Source organism: Neoarius graeffei, chromosome 15 (assembly GCF_027579695.1).
Source record: "Neoarius graeffei isolate fNeoGra1 chromosome 15, fNeoGra1.pri, whole genome shotgun sequence".
NCBI classification, from domain to species: Eukaryota; Metazoa; Chordata; class Actinopteri; order Siluriformes; family Ariidae; genus Neoarius; species Neoarius graeffei.
In genome coordinates, this window is record NC_083583.1 from 33183735 (window position 1) to 33205737 (window position 22003).

General features: G+C 39.9%; 1 protein-coding gene across 8 annotated transcripts in view; it reads left to right on the top strand.

Moving 5' to 3' along the window:
- The window catches only part of LOC132899354 (lisH domain-containing protein ARMC9), a 122400-nt gene extending 113921 nt beyond the window's left edge, over nucleotides 1-8479 (top strand). For all 8 annotated transcript variants that reach the window (XM_060941151.1, XM_060941149.1, XM_060941150.1 and 5 more), the window contains 2 exons: nucleotides 985-1151; nucleotides 7388-8479. In XM_060941151.1, coding sequence (XP_060797134.1) covers nucleotides 985-1151; nucleotides 7388-7410 — 190 coding nt within the window. In that variant the 3' untranslated portion in view covers nucleotides 7411-8479. The remainder of the gene's footprint in view (nucleotides 1-984; nucleotides 1152-7387) is intronic.
- The last annotated feature ends 13524 nt before the right edge of the window (nucleotides 8480-22003 follow it).

Genomic DNA, 22003 nt, shown 5'->3' on the forward strand with positions numbered 1-22003 from the left:
CTTTGCTTCAAGAAAACCCAAACTGTCACCCTCAGCTGAAAGCAAATTGGTTTGGATGGTCAGGAACAACCTGGGAACCACCATGGCACAGCCTTGCCATGAACTGGAAGCTGATGGATCACTGTCTACAGTTCAGTGAGTTTTACATCACCATGGACTAAGAGGCTGCTATCCAAGAAATAACCCCCTGCTCCAAAATTGACACCTTCAACCACATGGACAAAGAAAAGACCTTCTGGAGTATAGTCAGATGAGTCATATATGGTCAGATGAGACAAAGATTGAGTTGTTTGGCCACAATGACCACCATGTACAGAGGGACACATATTTCCCCGGTATTTCACTCCAATGATGTAACTCCCAGTGTTTTTCTGCTGACTGGATATAATGTATATGATGTAAACTGTGGGTGGTAGAAATGGGCAACTGGACTTGCTTGAAGATTCTTGAAAACGTTTCACCTCTCGTCCAAAAGGCTTCCTCAGTTCTGTCTGACTAATAGGGAGACGGAACTGAGGAAGCCTTTTGGACGAGAGGTGAAACGTTTTCAAGAATCTTCAAGCAAATCCAGTTGCCCATTTCTACCACCCACAGTTTACTATGATCTGGATGATTGAGAATCTTCACAGACATATGATGTAATTATTATACAAATTAAATTACTGTTTAAACAGGAAAATAGTTCCTGAGATCCATATTGTGTGTAAATATGAATACAAATCAAATTAGCTGCCTTAAAAAATAATTTTAAAAAATCACAACTGTATCTCATATTGTGACAATTTATCACAGTATAGATGTTCTATCATTTCATTTCCCAGCCCTAGCCTGAATCACACATGATTTTATTGTAAATAATTTTAATACATATAATTTAATACATGAAACTATGAGTCATTTAACTCTGAATTGATAACTTTATTTCTTTTATAAGTTAATCAACTCTGGTGCTCCAGTCTTATTTCTGTCTGACTTCTCCCACAGTGATGTCACCAGCAGCTTCACTGGCCGACCCACAATCCCACACTCTGCTGGTGCTGAAGTAGGGGACAGGGTCTTCCGGAAACTCCGCCCACTCGGCCCAGATTTCTCCCACAGAGAACCACAACAGAGCATCCGTAAACCACACAGCGCTACACATACATCACACAGTGAGAGAACACCACACACACACACACACACACACACACACAGTACAACACACACATCACGCAGTGAGACAACACTACACAGTTAGGCTATGTCCACATTAATATGTATAAGTTTTTAAATGCGTAATTTTTGTGATGTTTACACATGACGTCCACACTAGTCTGGAGTTGTCGATCCCCAAAAATGTAGACTTTTGGAAATACTGCTGGCCCCGTTTTAGTTTGAAAACTCTGGGGTAGCGTTTTAGTGTAGACGGGGAAAAATGGAGATGGTTGGAAATGATGACGCAGACACCTATGTTTTACTTCCTGATTGGCTCTTATCAGTCATGACATATCCTCCCCTGATTCATCACGCTCCTATCATGTAACCCTTTTCCAGAAGAAAACAAGTGGCATCAGCTGTTTTTGCCAGCAGGCACATGTCCAGTGTACGTAAATGGTCATGTGATGTGCATTTTCAGGCATGTTAGTATGGATTGAGATTATTTCTGATACAGAGCTAAAATGCTCATCTGGATGGAGATCCTTTTCGTTTTAAAACACAGTTTTAAAATTAAAATATATTAACGTGGACATAGCCTAACAGTTTGAGGTATGAGGCTAATGTTGCTAACAAGCAATGGAAGTGTATAGCCTCCAGTTTAGCATGGTGAGCTAAAGTGTTCATCAAAAGTACATCTGAAAGAAATGTTATTTGACCTCTTTAGTATGTCTCTTGGCATTTACTGTTGTGCGAAGAAAGAAATGCATCTGTTTTAAATATCAGTCTGGAGGGTTTTTTTTAAATAGTGATTAGCACTGCTCGGATCAGTGTGTTTCCTTGTTGAGTTAAACATTTGAATTCCTGGCAGCATTCTTTTTTTTTTTAGTTTAAAGCCATTGTTCTTGGTGATGTTCTCAAAGCATTGGGTTTCAGAGATCAGGTTTGAGTTACATAGTTTGCAGAAATAGTGTTTCACTTCCTGTTACGTGCTCCCATCAAAATAACCATACTACCATTTTCTCTGACAGTCACTGACATAAATCAGCACCTCTTTTAGAACCACTACTAGTATTCTGAAACATCAGAGAACCTGTGGATTTATTTTTATTGAGGATAAAGTTGGTTTTAGATTTGTGCAAAAAAGCATTATTAGTGACTTTAATTTCTCCTCAGTCACTGCAAAGTAGGCGGAGCTAATCATATGTAAAGCTTGCATAAACCAATCATGAACTTGGCATCCCTGACTTGTTCCTTACCACACATCATTTATTATAACTGATAGTCAGACTTTTTATGTCTGTGATCTAAGGAATGAAAATATAGTCTGCTTTCACACTTAGTGGGTTTTTGTTGGTTTCTTTTTCATTTTACAATGGATGTTTTTCAGCATTCAAGCACTTTTTCATATGCCCAAGCTTTCTTCCATCCTTCCATCCATCCATCCATCCATTATCTGTAGCCACTTATCCTGTTCTACAGGGTCGCAGGCAAGCTGGAGTCTATCCCAGCTGACTACGGGCAAGAGGCAGGGTACACCCTGGACAAGTCGCCAGATTATCGCAGGGCTGGCACAGAGACAATCATTCACATTCACGGTCAATTTAGAGCCACCAATTAGCCTAACCTGCATGTCTTTGGACTGTGGGGGAAACTGGAGCACCCGGAGGAAACCCAGGCAGACACGGGGAGAACATGCAAACTCCACACAGAAAGGTCCTCGCCGGCCTCTGGGCTCGAACCCGGACCTTCTTGCTGTGAGGCAACAGTGCTAACCACTACACCACCATGCTGCCGCCCAAGCTTTCTTGTACAACCAAATTCTCAGTTTGCATGTCCTCATAGATGCTGCCATTTGAAAATCAAGGATAAATAATAAATCAAAACATAATCACAGTGTTTAAAATTGTGCATAATATTATGTAGCATGGGGCGGCACGGTGGTGTAGTGGTTAGCGCTGTCGCCTCACAGCAAGAAGGTCCTGGGTTCGAGCCCCGGGGCCGGCGAGGGCCTTTCTGTGTGGAGTTTGCATGTTCTCCCCGTGTCCGCGTGGGTTTCCTCCGGGTGTTCCGGTTTCCCCCACAGGCCAAAGACATGCAGGTTAGGTTAACTGGTGACTCTAAATTGACCGTAGGTGTGAATGTGAGTGTTAATGGTTGTCTGTGTCTATGTGTCAGCCCTGTGATGACCTGGCGACTTGTCCAGGGTGTACCCCGCCTTTCGCCCGTAGTCAGCTGGGATAGGCTCCAGCTTGCCTGCGACCCTGTAGAAGGATAAAGCGGCTAGAGATAATGAGATGAGATGAGATTATGTAGCATTGGAACAATATGGACTAAAAATTGAAAATATAAAATCAATTATCCTGGGATTTTTCATGCACAACAGTCTCTAGAGTTTACTCAGAATGTTGACTAAGGTCAACAGAGAATGGCCAAACTGTTCTGAAGTGATAAAAAGGCTACAGTATCGGAGATAACCTGTTTGTACAATTGTGGTGAGCAGAAAAGCATCTCCAAATGTACATGTTCAGCCTCGAGGCTTAATGTGCTACCACAGCAGAAGACTACATTGGGTTTTGTTTATGTCAGTCAAGAACAGAAAGCTGAGGCTGCAGTTGGTAACAGGCTCACCAAAACTGGACAATTGAAGACTGGAAAAATGTAACCTGGTCTGATGAATCTCGATTTCTGCTGAAGCATACAGATGGTAAGGTCAGAATTTGGTGCCAACAGCATGAGTCCATGGACCCAACCTGCTTTGTGTCAACAGTCCAGGCTGATGGAGGTGGTGTAATGGTGTGGGGAATGCTTTCTTGGCACACTTTTGGCCCATTAATGCCAATAAATCAATCATTGCTTGAGTGTCACAGTCTATCTGAGTATTGCTCTTGAACATGTGCATCTGTTCATGGCCACAATTTACCCACAATTTACCATCTTCTAACGGTTACTTACAGTGTGATAATGCACCATGTCACAAAGCAGAAGTCGCCTCAAACTGGTTTCATGACTATGACAATGAGTTTAATGTTCTTCAGTTGAAATCATGTCAATATGGAACAAAATCTCAAAGAAATGTTTCCAACATGTTGTGGAATCCATGCCATGAAGAACTGAGGCTGTTTTGAGAGCAGAGACCGACCCTACCCAGTATTAGTATAGTGTTCCTAATAAAGTGCTCAGTGAGTGTATGTTTACAGGATATTTCTACTTCAGCGTAAATAATTTTTAACTTTAAAGCAAAAAAAAATAGAATTGAGAAAATATGTACCAGCAGTACTCGGGTTCATTCACTTGATGTCTTACTGGAAAGGTGTGTGTGTGTGTGTAATGGATGAATAAATAGGAATGAATTAAAAACTATGACCAATACATAATACCACTATCAGTACTAATGCATGTGTTTTGCATCCTTCTTTTGCTTATAGCCACACATACTAGTGCATCTCAAAAAATTAGAATACCATGAAAAAGTTCCTTTTTTTTCATAATTTAATTCAAAAAGGTAAACTTTCATATATTCTATATTCATTACATGTAAAGTGAAATACTTAAAGCATTTTTTGTTTTAATTTTGATGATTATGGCTTATAGCTCATGAAAATCAGAAATCCAGTATCTCAAATTATTAGAATATTCCCTAAGATCAATCAAAAAAAGGATTTACAATACAGAAATGTCCAACTTCTGAAAAGTATATTCATTTATACACTCAATACTTGGTTGGGGCTCCTTTACCATGAATTACAGTATCAATGCGGTGTTGCATGGAGGTGATCAGTCTGTGGCACTGCTGAGGTGTTATTGAAGCCCAGGTTGCTTTGATAGTGGCCTTCAGCATATCTGTATTTTTGGGTCAGGTGTTTCTCATCTTCCTCTTGACAATACCCCATAGATTCTCTATGGGGTTCAGGTCAGGCAAGTTGGCTGGCCAATAAAACACAGTAATATCATGGTCAGCAAACCATTTGGTAGTAGTTTTGGCACTGTGGGTAGGTGCTAAGTCCTGCTGGAAAAGGAAATCAGCATCTCCAAAAAGCTCGTCAGCAGATGGAAGCATGAAGTGCTCTAAAATCTCCTGGTAGATGGCTGTGTTGACTTTGGACTTGATAAAATACAGTGGACCAACACCAGCAGACGACATGGCACCCCAAATCATCACAGACTGTGGAAACTTCACACTGGGCTTCAAACACCTTGGATTCTGTGCCTCTCCACTCTTCCTCCAGACTCTAGAACCATGATTTCCAAATTAAATGCAAAATGTGCTTTCATCTGAAAAGAGGACCTTGGACCACTGAGCAACAGTCCATTTCTTTCTCTCCTTAGCCCAGATAAGACACTTCTGACATTGTCTCTGGCTCAGGAGTAGCTTGATATTAGTAATGCGAAAGTTGTATCCCCTTTCTTGAAAATGTCTGTTCATGATGGGTCTTGATACACTGACACCAGCCTCAGTCCACTCCTTGTGAAGCTCTCCCAAGTTCTTGAATCAACTTTTCTTGACAATCCTCTCAAGACTGCGGCCATCCCTGTTGCTTGTGCACCTTTTCCAGCCACCCTTTTCAGCAATGACCTTTTGTGGCTTACCCTCCTTGTAGAGGGCATCAGTGATCATCTTCTGAACAACAGTCAAGTCAGCAGTCTTCCCCATGATTGTGGTTGTGTGTACTGAACTAGACCGAGAGATACACTGTGTTCATACTGTTTTACTCAAACTCAAAATGAAATATTCTAATATTTTGAGATGGGTTTTATGTTTTTGTACTGTATGCCATACTGATTAAAATTAAAATAGAAAAATGCTTGAAACATTTTAGCTTATGTGTAATGAGTCTATAATATATAACATTTTCACTTTCTTAAATAACTGATGGAAAATATTGAACTTTTTCACAATATTCTAATTTTTTGAGATGCACTAGTACACTTCACATTTACACACATTCATCTGTCTTCTCCAGCGAGCAGCCTGTACGCTGAGCTCTTGAGTGACCCAGGGTGTGTGGTTTATAGTCCTCTGATAATTCTCCGAATTATTAAACCATTAAAACTATAAGATATTCATTTTATCCACTTCTAGTCATTTATGTTTAAAGTGTGTGTGTGTGTGTGTGTGTGTGTGTGTGTGTGTGTGTGTGTGTGTGTGTGTGTTTATCCGCTCTCACATGGTTTGCACTCTGTAGCATTCCATTAAATACGGTCAGGTGGGAATACACGATATCTGTTACTTTTCCATGATGGAAGACTGAGTGGGAATGAAAATGTGTTATCAGTTCCATGTTTTTACCTCATACAGTAACAGATTTTGCATGTGAAAGGAACTTGTGTGCATTTCTGTTTTAAAGCTGTAACAGGTTTCCAGGTTCTGTGAAGATACATTTGATTTTTTTTTTTTACTCTAACAGAGCTCTATGCCTTTCTTCTGCTTCTACAAGGCTACACTTTAGAGCAAAGATTCAAGTGAAAATCTGCCCTGAAATACATGGGTTATATTTATGATGAAATATTTATGATGCGGCGCGGCACGGTGGTGTAGTGGTTAGCGCTGTCGCCTCACAGCAAGAAGGTCCGGGTTCGAGCCCCGTGGCCGGCGACGAGGGCCTTTCTGTGCGGAGTTTGCATGTTCTCCCCGTGTCTGTGTGGGTTTCCTCCAGGTGCTCCGGTTTCCCCCACAGTCCAAAGACATGCAGGTTGGGTTAACTGGTGGCTCTAAATTGACCGTAGGTGTGAATGTGAGTGTGAATGGTTGTCTGTGTCTATGTGTCAGCCCTGTGATGACCTGGCGACTTGTCCAGGGTGTACCCCGCCTTTCGCCCGTAGTCAGCTGGGATAGGCTCCAGCTTGCCTGCGACCCTGTAGAACAGGATAAAGCGGCTAGAGATAATGAGATGAGATGAGCTTTATGATGCGTTTAGTGATTCTGGTGCTATATCGTTGTATTGTCATATGGAGGTCAGCTAGTTCATCTAGAGGTCACATAGGGGTCAGATAGAGTTAATAAAACACAGAGGACATATAGAGGTCAGACCACTGCATTGATGTAGTAGCTCGCAAAATTAAAAAAAAAAAACTTTTGTGTGTGACTGAGAACCAGATGTTCTTTGTTTACTTTTTCATTTTAAGTTACACATTAGAGCATAGTTTTAAAGTGAAATCTATCATGTTTAATAATCATTTTGACTACAGTTTGCATCAAACGTAAAGATGCAAAGTGTAACATTACTGCTGTCCTCTCTGTCTTTATCTTCAGGTGCACATTCAAACAGGAAGTGAAGAGAAGCTCTGCTGATGGACAAGCAGCTTCCTGTAACATCATTCCTCCGTCTTATCAGGCCAAGATGGATGAATGCAGGAGGAACAAAGCTGCTGTTTGTGGTGTGCGTGCTGTTTCAGGCTGACTGAGCCACTGTGTAACCCAACACCACAATAACACCTTTATCAGCAGCACCGCAGACTCCGCCCCCTCACCTTCACTCTGCTCACTCCTTACACTGCAGAGCTTTGCACAACACCTCGTCACTTTAAAGCTAGACAGCCTTTCAGTTTCAGAAAATCGGTGAAATTTAATTCCCTTTGAAATGTGGTCATTGTGATGTATGTTTATTTCTGTATTATCTTTAAAAAAAAACTCAGGCCATTCTGTGGCTGGGAAGTTATTTAATTTGAGGGGATTCCTGAGAAAATAATGTGCATGAAATCACTTCACGCAGTCAAGCAGACAGAGGAAGTCCATGTGCGTACAGTATGCGCAGGTTTACCGTCTTCTTCTTTTGGGTTTTACGGCAGCTGGCGTCCACAGTGTTGCATTACACACACCTTTGACCTTGGTTTACCTTTGACCGTGCACTGAGAGTCGCATCATTCTGTCGCTAAACGAACAGCTGATCACACCGAGGTGCTCGCTGACCACCGATATTTATTAGTTTGGTCCTGCGTTTCCTTTCCTTCGCAACATAACGTCTTCTCACTTTCCGTTACTGTAGTCGGTCTTTCACATTTCATTCACACACACATCCTCCATTTTCCTCTCCTGTTTCCAATTTGTATCCCACAATGCCTTGCGCGAACGGGGAAAGCCCACCACATGATGCACGACGTATTATCTTGAATTGGGTCATGGTGAAGCAGGAAAAAATAGCGGAGAATTTAGGGCCATGTGGCTCTAAATTCATTAATTGTTGTATTTAAAAAAAAAACTAATAAAATTGGAAGTCTGTGATTTGAATTCAGTAGCTTTCGGTCCACTAAACAAAAATAACTGGGTGTCGGGGAAAATTCTTTTAATGACCTACACTTGAAAAATCTGAAAGGCAGTCTACCTTTAATAAAGGAAACATTTCAACTCTTGTGGAACTTTTTGAATCAATTTATTTAGGATCCAATGTCGGACTGCTTATATCTCATTTCTGTATTTGCATTTTTTGTCTCACAGTTGATTTTTTTAAAATGTTTGTTGTTAGTTGTACATATGCATGCTTGTTAGGTTACCTACAGTATGTAACATTTCCCTTTTGGCTAACGTGCTGCTCAACATGGTCAAAAATAAAATGTCCACAAACATCTGTGGATGTTTGAGTTTTGGCCAAACTGCTATTTTTAAAACCAAGAACATACAGTTATGTGCAAAATAATAGCAGTCTAACATCACTAATGTGTTTAATTACTGATTTTGGCATAAAAGATAATACAACATGGGGAAAAAATAGGTGTAGCTGAGTAATGGGCAATCAACAGTCATGACATGCACTCTGCTAATTGGGTGTAATTGACATTTAATGAAAGGGGCGTGTTCAAATTAATAGCAGTGTGGAGTTCAATTAGTGAGGTCATTCATTCTGTGAAGAAACAGGTGTCAATTATGGCCCTTATTTAAAGAAGGAGGGCAGCAAATGTTGTACCTGCTGGTCTTAGCCCTTACTCAGTGAGTAAAATGGGTCATTCCAGACATTGTACCGAAGGAGAAAGAACTTTGATCAAGAAGTTGATTGGAGAGGGGAAAACGTATAAAGAAGTGCAGAAAATAATTGGCTGCTCAGCTAAAATGATCTCAAATGCTTTAAAATGGCAAGCAAAACTCGAAACACATGGTAGGAAAAGAAATACTACCATCTGCGTACATCATAGAATAACAAGAATGGCAAAGAAGCATCCAATGATCAGCTCCAGGGAAATCAAAGAAGATCTTCAGTTACCTGTGAGTACTGCAACAATCAGAAGACGCCTATGTGAAGCCAAACTATTTGCAAGAAACCCTCGTAAAGTACCATTGCTGAAAAAAAAGGCGTGTTGAAAAGGTTACAGTTTGCCAAAGAACACATTGACTGGCCTAAAGAGAAGTGGCGCAACATTCTATGGACAGATGAGAGCAAGATTGTTCTTCTTGGGTTTAAAGGTCACAGACAGTTTGTGAGACGACCCATAAACACTGAATTCAAACCACAGTACACTGTGAAGACTGTAAAACATGGAGGTGCAAGCATAATGGTTTGGGAATGTTTCTCATACTTTGGAGTCGGGCCCATTTATCGCACACCAGGCACCATGGACCAGTTTGAATAAATCAAAATACTGGAAGAGGTCATGCTGCCTTATGCTGAAGAAGAAATGCCCTTGAAATGGGTGTTTACACACACCAGCATAAACACACCAGCAAGCAGGCAACATCCTGGTTCCAGACCACCAAGACTGATGTTCTGAAGTGGCCAGCCCAATCTCCAGACCTCAATCCGATTGAGAATTTATGGAGTGACATCAAAAAATGCTGTTTTTGATACAAAACCCAAGAATGCATTAGAACTGTGGAATGTAGTCCAGTCAGCTTGGGCTGGAATATCTCTTCGCAGGTGTCAGATGTTAGTTGACTCCATGCCACACAGATGTAAAGCAGTTGTCAGAAATAAAGGTTGTACAACTAAATATTAGTTCAGTGATTAACAGAAAAGCTAAATCTGTAAGCAGATTTCAGTTTATACTGTAAATATTCGAGTTTGTAAATGAAAATGCAGACACTGCTATTTTTTTGAATATCCTATTTATTCTTTTTTCTTCATTTTCAGTTTAAAATTGATATTTTGTTCAAGTTTTCATTTGGAATTGAATGTGCAGTGCTCCCAGTGCCTTTGTGTATATGGAAATAAATGCTATTATGAGGATTTAGCTTTTTCTCAGTTGTTTAAAACACACTGCTATTATTTTGCACATAAGTGTATGAACTACAGGTATAATTGATATTCCTCATTGCAGAGCTGTTTTTTAACATTAAACAACCTTTAATCCAGATGTTAATGGAGGTCCAGTAGGTCTGTGAATGAATTCTAGGTTTTTGTGTTATTGTCATAAATAATATTAGTTCATATTATCTTACTGTAAAATGACTCTCATTTCATCAACTATTCTACATTAAGCCAAAATTTTAAATAATTATTATTTAAGATTCTTCTTATTAAGGCAGATTCATGGTTCAGTCATATGAGCTTTAGCCAAACGTTTTTAGTCAAACTTTGTGTTTGTGGGATTAAATTTCGCTGTGTGAAGTGTAAATGTATTTTTGCTGGACAAAAGCTGTGATATTTTTGTGCTGTAAACAAGGTAAATACTTTTAATGTAAATTAACTCATTTCTCCTGATTCTTTTCAAACTATTTTCATTTTGTCTCAGATCACACACTTGTTTAAAGATTAACAAAACCCCAAAATAAACTCCTTTATACTGAGAGATAATATACATACAAGACATGTTTGAGTGTTCGCGTATTCATATTTGTACCTGTATACTGTGTACAGATTTTATTTTAAAAGAAAAACAATGTCCCTGGGCGCTGCCATCTCACTCTCTCTGAGGTTCATATATTACGCTCTGAGTACAAATTACGGGAGAGAATCCGAGATTGTGACGTCACTTACACACTACATGACTTGCCATGGCTGAGATCTAGTGGATACATCACTTCTAAATTGTTGTAAACACTGAAGATGCCCAAGAGTCAAATGTTTGGGTGTAAAAAAACAAGCCCAATTATTGAAGCAGTGAAAACACACACACACACACATAAACAGTGAGCAGACTCATACCCAGCCAGGAGACTGTTTGCTGCCTATAGTCAACATGGACAGCTACTCAGTATTTTTTTTCCTTGTATTTTGATGTGACATGCTTTTGTTTATTTTTATTCACTAAGGAAAGTGATCTTTTTCGACAGTGAGAATCATGTTGCTATGGCAACAGGATAGTTTACTAGTATCTGTGTCAGTACTATGTATGCGTTTTCTAGCCGAGTAAGATTTAAACATAAAAGTGAAGTCTGTTGATTCGCGTATTTTGTTGCCAGTAAAAATCACATGGTTACAGAAAATCTCTGATTAGATTTTTAGAATTGGAAGTCTTTATTTGCCATATATACAACCCTAATTCCAAAAAAGTTGGGACAAAGTACAAATTGTAAATAAAAACGGAATGCAATGATGTGGAAGTTTCAAAATTCCATATTTTATTCAGAATAGAACATAGATGACATATCAAATGTTTAAACTGAGAAAATGTATCATTTAAAGAGAAAAATTAGTTTATTTTAAATTTCATGATAACACATCTCAAAAAAGTTGGGACAAGGCCATGTTTACCACTGTGAGACATCCCCTTTTCTCTTTACAACAGTCTGTAAACGTCTGGGGACTGAGGAGACAAGTTGCTCAAGTTTAGGGATAGGAATGTTAACCCATTCTTGTCTAATGTAGGATTCTAGTTGCTCAACTGTCTTAGGTCTTTTTTGTCGTATCTTCCATTTTATGATGCGCCAAATGTTTTCTATGGGCGAAAGATCTGGACTGCAGGCTGGCCAGTTCAGTACCCGGACCCTTCTTCTACGCAGCCATGATGCTGTAATTGATGCAGTATGTGGTTAGGCATTGTCATGTTGGAAAATGCAAGGTCTTCCCTGAAAGAGACGTCGTCTGGATGGGAGCATATGTTGCTCTAGAACCTGGATATACCTTTCAGCATTGATGGTGTCTTTCCAGATGTGTAAGCTGCCCATGCCACATGCACTAATGCAACCCCATACCATCAGAGATGCAGGCTTCTGAACTGAGTGCTGATAACAGCTTGGTTTGTCCTTCTCCTCTTTAGTCCGAATGACACGGCGTCCCTGATTTCCATAAAGAACTTTAAATTTTGATTCGTTTGACCACAGAACAGTTTTCCACTTTGCCACAGTCCATTTTAAATTAGCCTTGGCCCAGAGAAGACGTCTGCGCTTCTGGATCATGTTTAAATACGACTTCTTCTTTGAACTATAGAGTTTTAGCTGGCAACGGCGGATGGCACGGTGAATTGTGTTCACAGATAATGTTCTCTGGAAATATTCCTGAGCCCATTTTGTGATTTCCAATACAGAAGCATGCCTGTATGTGATGCAGTGAGTTGCAATTTGGTCCTCCAGCTGTTCCTTTTTTGTACCTTTAACTTTTTCAGCCTCTTATTGCCCCTGTCCCAACTTTTTTGAGATGTGTTGCTGTCATGAAATTTCAAATGAGCCAATATTTGCCATGAAATTTCAAAATGTCTCACTTTCAACATTTGATATGTTTATGTTCTATTGTGAATACAATATCAGTTTTTGAGATTTGTAAATTATTGCATTCCGTTTTTATTTACAATTTGTACTTTGTCCCAACTTTTTTGGAATTGGGGTTGTACATTGCAGCACAGTGAAATTCTTTCTCTGTCTTCAACCCCTCTGAAGCAGTGAAAACACACACACACAGAGCAAGAGAGTGAGCGCAGTGGCATCTGGGGATTTTTTTTAATATTATTTTCAGCCTTTATTTGATGGCTTTAATAACCATCACTAGTAAGTTGTTAGTGGTGTAGTGGTTAGCACTGTTGCCTCACAGCAAAGAAGGTCCTGGGTTCGAGCCCCGTGGCCGGCGAGGGCCTTTCTGTGTGGAGTTTGCATGTTCTCCCCGTGTCCGCGTGGGTTTCCTCCGGGTGCTCCGGTTTCCCCCACAGTCCAAAGACATACAGGTTAGGTTAACTGGTGACTCTAAATCGACCGTAGGTGTGAATGTGAGTGTGAATGGTTATCTGTGTCTATGTGTCAGCCCTGTGATGACCTGGCGACTTGTCCAGGGTGTACCCCGCCTTTCGCCCGTAGTCAGCTGGGATAGGCTCCAGCTTGCCTGCGACCCTGTAGAACAGGATAAAGTGGCTAGAGATAATAAGATGAGATGAAGAATGCCTCCTAATCATGACTTGCATTAAATCTTTTAGTAATGTAGCTCAGGCACTGCAGTACATCAGCTACCATAGATACATAAAGTCTATGTCATTTTGCAGGGTACCATTACTTTTGTCTTAGTTGAGCAGATAGGATTATTTGTATTTGTTTATGGATTCATTTTGAAGTCACTTTCTTTCAGGACATTACTATTAAGAGGATGAGTTACACAAAATGTTGATTTTCATGGCCAAACTGAACAAAATAATCAACCAGTTTTATAAGACGAATACCACACTTACCTAAAATAAACAATATATGTCAAATGGACAATGATGAAACAATAACAACAGCCTCCAGAAACAATTATTTTGTCAGTTTTTAAAATTCTGTAAATGACAGTTAATTTTCATTTGACACACTTCCTGCCACTGAGGCTCCAGACATGATGTGAAGAGGACATCCATCCATCCATCCATTATCTGTAACCACTTATCCTGTGCAGGGTCAGAAAGTCCCCCGTCAGCCGCTGGGCTCAAACTCAGATCTTTCTCGCTGTGAGATGACAGTGCTAACCACGACACCACTGTGCCACCCTGAAGAGGGTATTTTAAGATATTAATTTAAAGACAAAAACCAGGACAAACTTTTCAAAATTGGAGGCAGTTATGATGCAACACAGAATCTTTATACCATTTTCAGAAAAGGGGTGCAAACTTTTGAATGTATTCTTCTGTTATTCTACCATTTAGATTTTTTTCCTAACTGAAATCTTGACCTCCACATAAAAATTCTCTTATTTGTTACTTGAAGGAAACTCAGCTAAATGTCTCATTGCTCTGAATTTCCACTTTTTTTTTTTGTCTTAAGGGTGCACAAACTTTTGCACTGGAATGTAATACTTTACTCAACATACACCAGATGCTCCTTCAGGCGAGGTCACTTCACTCTAATAGTAAAACACACACACACACACACACACACACACGCTCAGCATGACGAGACATGGTGTCTTTACATAACAGTTCATTTGAGCGTGTGTGTGATGTGACTGAGCCAGTAATCCCTCCACATGAACTCCTCCCTCCTGTAGTGTGCACTAGTGAGACGTGTCAGCTCTGACCGAAACACAGTCACAAGTGTTATATTTATATTATGTGGGATTTTTGCCTCAATTCCCCCCCCCCCAGATGCTCTCTCTCTCTCTCTCTGTGTGTGTGTGTGTGTGTGTGTGTGTGTGTGTGTGTGTGTTCCAAATGTACAGCTGCAGCTGAACATCACAAACAGCTCTAAAACTGTTCTGTTCATGTCCAAATCACTTTTTACACTTTTATAAAACTGCTTTATAAATATGTTATAAAGATAATAAAATGGATGTTCCAATTGTTAATTTGATCGCATCAACACATTTTCTCTGAAATTATTAACTTTTAACAACAACAACAATAATAATAATAATAATAATAATAATAATAATAATCACATAGTGTATAAGGAGGCTGAACGTAGTGGAGAGATGTTTTATTAAGATTTTTCTCTTTTTATATCTATCACTAGAAAGAAAGAAAGAAAGAAAGAAAGAAAGAAAGAAAGAAAGAAAGAAAGAAAGAAAGAACTATTTATAATAACGATGTAACTGAGAGCAAAAATATTATTCATACTGATGTTCTTTCAGGTTTTAAAATGTCACTTTAACCTCAACAGGACAGACATAGTTAATCACTCTGTGTGTGTGTGTGTGTGTGTGTGTGTGTGTGTGTGTGTGTAGCAGGTTGAAGACAATGTAAGGAAACAGGCGCTGTGTCTGTTAAACCACGAGGTAGCTTGCAGGTGGTTGTGAATCATCTCTCTCTCTCTCTCTCTCTCTCTCTCTGTCTCTCTCTCTCTTTCTCTTTCTCACACACATACACACACATGGAGGAATACAGGGACTGAGAGAAAAGAAGAACTAAATGGAGCTGATCTTCATAACCATACTCCCACTGTAACACAAAGACAAAGAGCAAGTCAGTATGATATAGAGTGATCAGCTGGTCAGTGTGATCAGTTGATCAGTGTGATCAGTATGAGTGGTATGACATAGAGCGATCAGTTGATCAGTGTGATCAGTATGACAGTGTGATTAATTGATCAGTGTGATCAGTATGACATAGAGTGATCAGTTGGTCAGCGTGATCAGTTGGACAGTGTGATCAGTATGACAGAGTGATCAGTTGGTCAGTGTGATCAGGATGATCAGTTGGTCAGTATTGTCTGTGTGATCAGTGTATTCAGTGTAATTAGTTGGTCGTGTGATCAGAATGATCAGTGTGATCAATTGTTCAGTGTGATCAATGTGATCACTGTGGTCAGTTGGTTCGTATGATCAGTTAGTCAATATGTTCACTGTGATCAGTATGATATAGTGTGATCAGTTAGTCGCTGTGATCAGTATATTAATTGTTGTCAGTGTGATCAGTATGATCATTGTTGTTAATTCAATCAGTCAGTCAGTGGGATCTTTACTTGAAATAAATTTATTCTAACAAAATAAAACCATCTCACAATTATTGGCTGTATTGGATTATTAGAGCTGTAGTCAAGTCCACCAGTGTGAAGTCCAAGACCCGGACTATCCTAGATCGAGTGAAGACAGAGTTTTAAGAAGGTCAAAGTCAAATCAACATCAAGCCCAAATGAAAATGAGACTGAGTTAAGATCAACACTAAACGTAAAGCCTTTACATCAGATAATCAGTCATTCGGCAGATACAGAAATATCTCGAGACCAGATATGAGTCCTGCAGCTTTACTCCTAAAAATTGCTATGAACAACATATAACTGTTAACATTAATATTTAATTATTTTACGTTCCCTTGAGTGTTGATGAACTCATTCATCAACATGGGGAACCACTGATTCTTGGGATTTTGGATAAAACAGGTTTTAATTTTGAAAATAAAAAGTTACTTAAATTACAAAATCTAAAGGCATATCATGATAGGACAAGGCCTTGGCTGTTCAGCAATGTACTGGTGCAAGCTCCTCATTTTGTATTTTTTTCATAAAATAGGCATTTTTTCAGCTATTACTTTGTTTTTGGCAACATCGTCAGACACAATAAAAAGCAAATTATTTTGTATATATTTGGTCTAATATGTATTTAGAGTGGGCAGCACGGTGGTGTAGTGGTTAGCGCTGTCACCTCACAGCAAGAAGGTCCGGGTTCGAGCCCTGTGGCCGGCGAGGGCCTTTCTGGGCGGAGTTTGCATGTTCTCCCCGTGTCCGTGTGGGTTTCCTCCGGGTGCTCCAGTTTCCCCCACAGTCCAAAGACATGCAGGTTAGGTTAACTGGTGACTCTAAATTGACCGTAGGTGTGAATGTGAGTGTGAATGGTTGTCTGTGTCTATGTGTCAGCCCTGTGATGACCTGGCGACTTGTCCAGGGTGTTCCCCGCCTCTTGCCCGTAGTCAGCTGGGATAGGCTCCAGCTTGCCTGCGACCCTGTAGAACAGGATAAAGCGGCTAGAGATAATGAGATGAGATGTATTTAGAGTTTTTAAATCATTATCTGGCATTCTTAGCACACATATACACTGTTAAAAGTTGAATATTCACTTTTATTCAATTTTTATACAGTTTCACATGTACTCCTTTAAAGATCTAATATCATACAATATTTACTTTCAGCCTAAGGAGACAAAGTAATGTTTTTTTTTATTTAACAAACTTATTTTTGCATTAAAAGAGACTATTACTTTCATAACTCAACAGCACTGAAGAAACATGTTGTAAGCATGTTCATTTAAAACAAATAAAACTGCCTCTGACGGTGGTGACTTTAGAACTGATGGTGGTGACAGTGGCCTCATTACAACATATAATTCCAAATTTCAATTCCAAAGTCAATGGCTTTTTGCTTAACAACTTTATTTAACTATTTGGTCCAAAAACATAACAATTCTGAGCAATGTAATAACATTTTTTCAATTAATATAGGCCTAAGGTACAATTAAGCAATATCATTTTTAAAAGTACTCCATCCCCATATCATCAAATATCAAATCATCATAGTAAGAAATAATGTTATTACCAGTGGGAATAATGTACAATGCATCACGAACATCTTAAACTGTCATCTAGTGCCCCCTACTCATAAAATAATACATTAGATTCTTCTGTAAACTGGACTGTAAACTGTATTGGACGTGAACAGATAACAAAACAACAAAAACAAGAACAAAACAAACTATATCTGTTATTAACTAAAAACTAAAAAATAACTAAATTATTGTGAGCAAACATTCAATAAGAAATTCTGTGTAAATACCACAAAACACATCTGGCACAATAATAAAAATAATAATTCATATGTGAACTCCTTTGAATATTCCCTGACTGTTTTACATCACTCCACCACTCATTTGCCTTTATTAAGAAGCATATGGTGTATATGTCTCTCCTCTATGAAGTCCATGACTTCAGCCGACAGGTTGTATATTTCCCTCGTCCTGCTTGCACGACCTGGTGATGATGGTTCCACAAGTTTGACCAGAATATGGTCAAATGGTATGAAGCACATATCCTTTCCACCTTTTTTGGGATAAAATTGTGTGTTGGGCCCATGAGGGTGGAAAAATTCCACTTCCACATCCTGATGATCAGCGTCCACAGTGACAGACTTTGCTAACCACCAATTCTGGTCATAAATGACTGCAAGCCAATTTCCACGATGAACTACATCAGCAGATAGATCTGTCACAGTCCCGTCAGGACCACTCTTGGTCAGTGGTTCTTGCTCCATTGGCTCATGCTCACTTTCCTCCCATTCCATTTCCTCCTGCTCACCTTCCTCCTGTTCCATTTCATCCATCAACATTGCCAAAGGACTCTTCCTCTTTTGCATTGGTATAGGACAGTCATCCTCAACCTGTACCTTGGATGTGTTGGCAGTCAACTGGAATATTGTTGGGCTGAAACACTCGCATATCTGTGGCTCACTGCAGAAACAGGACAGTGATCTGCAATAGATCTCAGAGACGTTTCGGTGTGTCGGTATGACCTGATGGAGTTTCCTTGTTGCAGGAACAGGTTTTAGTGGTTGAGAAAGGAGTGCATCATATGACTGCATGTCAGCTTCCATAATGATGTAGAGCTTAGTGCTGCTGAGGTTTCTGCCAACCATCTCATGGAAGATATCCCCATTCACAATGTCATTTCCCCGCAGTATAAGGCTGTCTGCAGTCCTTTTCAGAGTTCCTCCAATGCCGTCTGGGGCTCCCTTCCCATGTGAGGTGGGAAAGAAGTTCCAGGTTGTTCTCTTGAAACCAAGAGTTGGAGGGACACTGCAAAGGAGAGAAAAGTTCTTCTTGTTCTTGTACTGCTTGCTGGGGCCATCTGACCAAAAGTGAATAGTATCAACTTTTGGAAACTTTAAACAAATATCTGTTAGGACTGGTTCCATGTGAGTCCAAATGGCAGACACATCTTGTCGCTTGGATTCTGATACTGTGCAAAAGCCTGTCTTTTGATCTTTTGTATAGTACATGACAGTGTGCAGGTTGAGCTGTGGGAGGTTCTGACCAAAGTGACATGACTGTACCTCAGAACTATACTTGCATTTCCATGCCTCAGAAAAGTCCACATGCACAATAGGTAGGTAGTAGGTGCCCTATGTGCATCCCAAATGACATAAGCCAAATGAACAAGGCATAATAGTGAATTGAGAGAGAAAGAGGAAAGGCACACTACATCCCCTAAGGGTTGGACAATAGGGAAGAAATATAGGAGGAATTACATAAATATAAATATAAAAGAGGTTAATGAAACATCACATGTCATATTGGTATTTATTGTGATCAACAATAATGTGCTAGCCTCCATTGAGGGCCATTTGGAGGTTTTTGTCACCACCGTCAGACTGTGCGTCACCACCATCAGACTGTGCGTCACCACCGTCAGACAGAAAACCTGACGGTGGTGACGTCTGATGGTGGTGCCAAAAACCTACTCTTTCACATGATATGCAGGAGTTGTTCACATTAGCCATCTTGTTTTCCTTCTGTTGCTAGCTACTTCAGACCTCTTCTTAAAAAGTATACATTTATGTCATAATCTAATCTCATCTCATCTCATCATCTCTAGCCACTTTATCCTGTTCTACAGGGTCACAGGCAAGCTGGAGCCTATCCCAGCTGACTACGGGCGAAAGGCGGGGAACACCCTGGACAAGTCGCTAGGTCATCACAGGGCTGACACATAGACACAGACAACCATTCACACTCACATTCACACCTACGGTCAATTTAGAGTCACCAGTTAACCTAACCTGCATGTCTTTGGACTGTGGGGGAAACCGGAGCACCCGGAGGAAACCCATGCGGACACGGGGAGAACATGCAAACTCCGCACAGAAAGGCCCTCGCCGGCCATGGGGCTTGAACCCGGACCTTCTTGCTGTGAGGCGACAGCGCTAACCACTACACCACCATGCCACCCATAATCTAATCTAATATTTTTTATACAAAAGTGATGGGGGTGGCATGGTGGTGTAGTGGTTAGTGCTGTCGCCTCACAGCAAGAAGGTCCGGGTTCAAGCCCCGTGGCCGGTGAGGGCCTTTCTGTGTGGAGTTTGCATGTTCTCCCCATGTCCGTGTGGGTTTCCTCCGGGTGTTCCGGTTTCCCCCACAGTCCAAAGACATGCAGGTTAGGTTAACTGGTGACTCTAAATTGACCGTAGGTGTGAATGTGAGTGTGAATGGTTGTCTGTGTCTATGTGTCAGCCCTGTGATGACCTGGCGACTTGTCCAGGGTGTACCCCGCCTTTCGCCCGTAGTCAGCTGGGATAGGCTCCAGCTTGCCTGCGACCCTGTAGAACAGGATAAAGTGGCTAGAGATAATGAGATGAGATGAGACAAAAGTGATGGTGTTGACTTGCTATGGTTGTGACTGTAGTAGTGTCCAAAAATATGAACAAGTTTAAGAGAAAATACCAAACTTACAGGAGCTTGAGTAATCTGGAAGCATGCAGTAGAGCTGAAGGTTTGAAAAGAGGGTCCTCAGGAATATAGTTGACCTTGTAGTTGCCTGATTTTATTGCTTTTTGTAAATATCTGACGGTGGTGACGAATATGTGGGTCACATTTTGAGCAACCACAAAATAATAGTAAACATCGCAGAACTCACTGTTTGCAGTTTTAAATAGATATAAAAATTTATTCTTTCATGCAGTAAAGGTATTATTCAATTAAATTATTACTTTTTGTTTTTTTAATCAAGTTGAAATGATTAGCTCCTATCCGAGGACAACTGATTTTGTAGTCAGTGGCCAGCATATAATCATTAAATTAATACAAAATAAAAACAATCCTATAAAAGAACCTTACATATGTGCAAAGGACCCCCTGATTATAACTTTAATTTTTTTTAATGAAAATGTTATTAATTTCCAACAGACTTAGCACTTTTCTTAGTGTGATACGTTTTTGCCAAAGTTTCAAGAATCAGTGGAATTAGCAAATGCAAAAATAAAAGGAGAAAAAAAATCTTTTGACCTTAATATATCATACAAAAATAACTACATGTGAAATAACCAAATGCAGTATTAGTAAATTAATAAGGGATTTTAAAGCTTGCAGAGTTATATTAAAGACATGTGGCGGACTGTATCTGTACTTAACCCAGATTCTTCGTTACAGGATGTTGATGCAGTGATGTTGGCAAACAGAGCTTACACAAAAGTAATAAATGCAAGGGTGCCAATAATTATGATACATGCTTTTGTTTTATACATACATACATACATACATACATACATACATACATACATACATACATCTGTGCGTTCATTTTCTGCTCTGCACTTAGTCCATCTAGGCAGGAAATATAACCCCAATTCCAAAAAAGTTGTGACGCCATGTAAACTGAAAAACAGAATGTGAACATTTGCAAACCATGGAAACCCTATATTTCATTGAAAATAGTACAAAGACAACAGATCAAATGTTGAAACTGAGAAATTTTATTGTTTTTTGAAAGAAATACATGCTCATTTTGAATTTGATGTCAGCAACACATTTCAAAAAAGTTGGGGCAGGGGCATGTTCGCCACTGTGTTGCATCACCTCTACTTTTAACAACACTCTGTAAATGTTTGGGAACTGAGGAGACCAGTTGCTGTAGTTTTGAAAGAGAAATGTTGTCCCATTTTTGTCTGATATACAATTTCAGTTGTTCAACAGTTCGGGGTCTCCTTTGTGGCATTTTGCACTTCATATTGTGTGAAATGTTTTAAATGAGCCACAGGTCTGGACTACAGGCAGGCCAGTTTAGCACCCGGACTCTTTTACTACCGAGCCATGCAGTCTTAATATGTGCAGAAAGCGGTTTGGCATTGCCTTACTGAAAGAAGGAAGGCCTTCCCTGGAAAATGATTTTGTCTGGATGGCAGCATATTGCTCTGAAAGCCGGATGGTCCCTCTTCTCTTTAGCCTGAAGGATGTGGTGTCCATGATTTCTAAAAAGAATTTCTACTTTTGATTCGTCAGCCCTCTGAACAATTTTCCACTTTGCATCAGTCCATCATAAAAGAGCTTAGGCCCAGAGAAGATCCCCAAATTCTTTGCAATTTTACATTGAAGAATGTTATTCTGAAATTGTTGCACTGTTTGCCCAC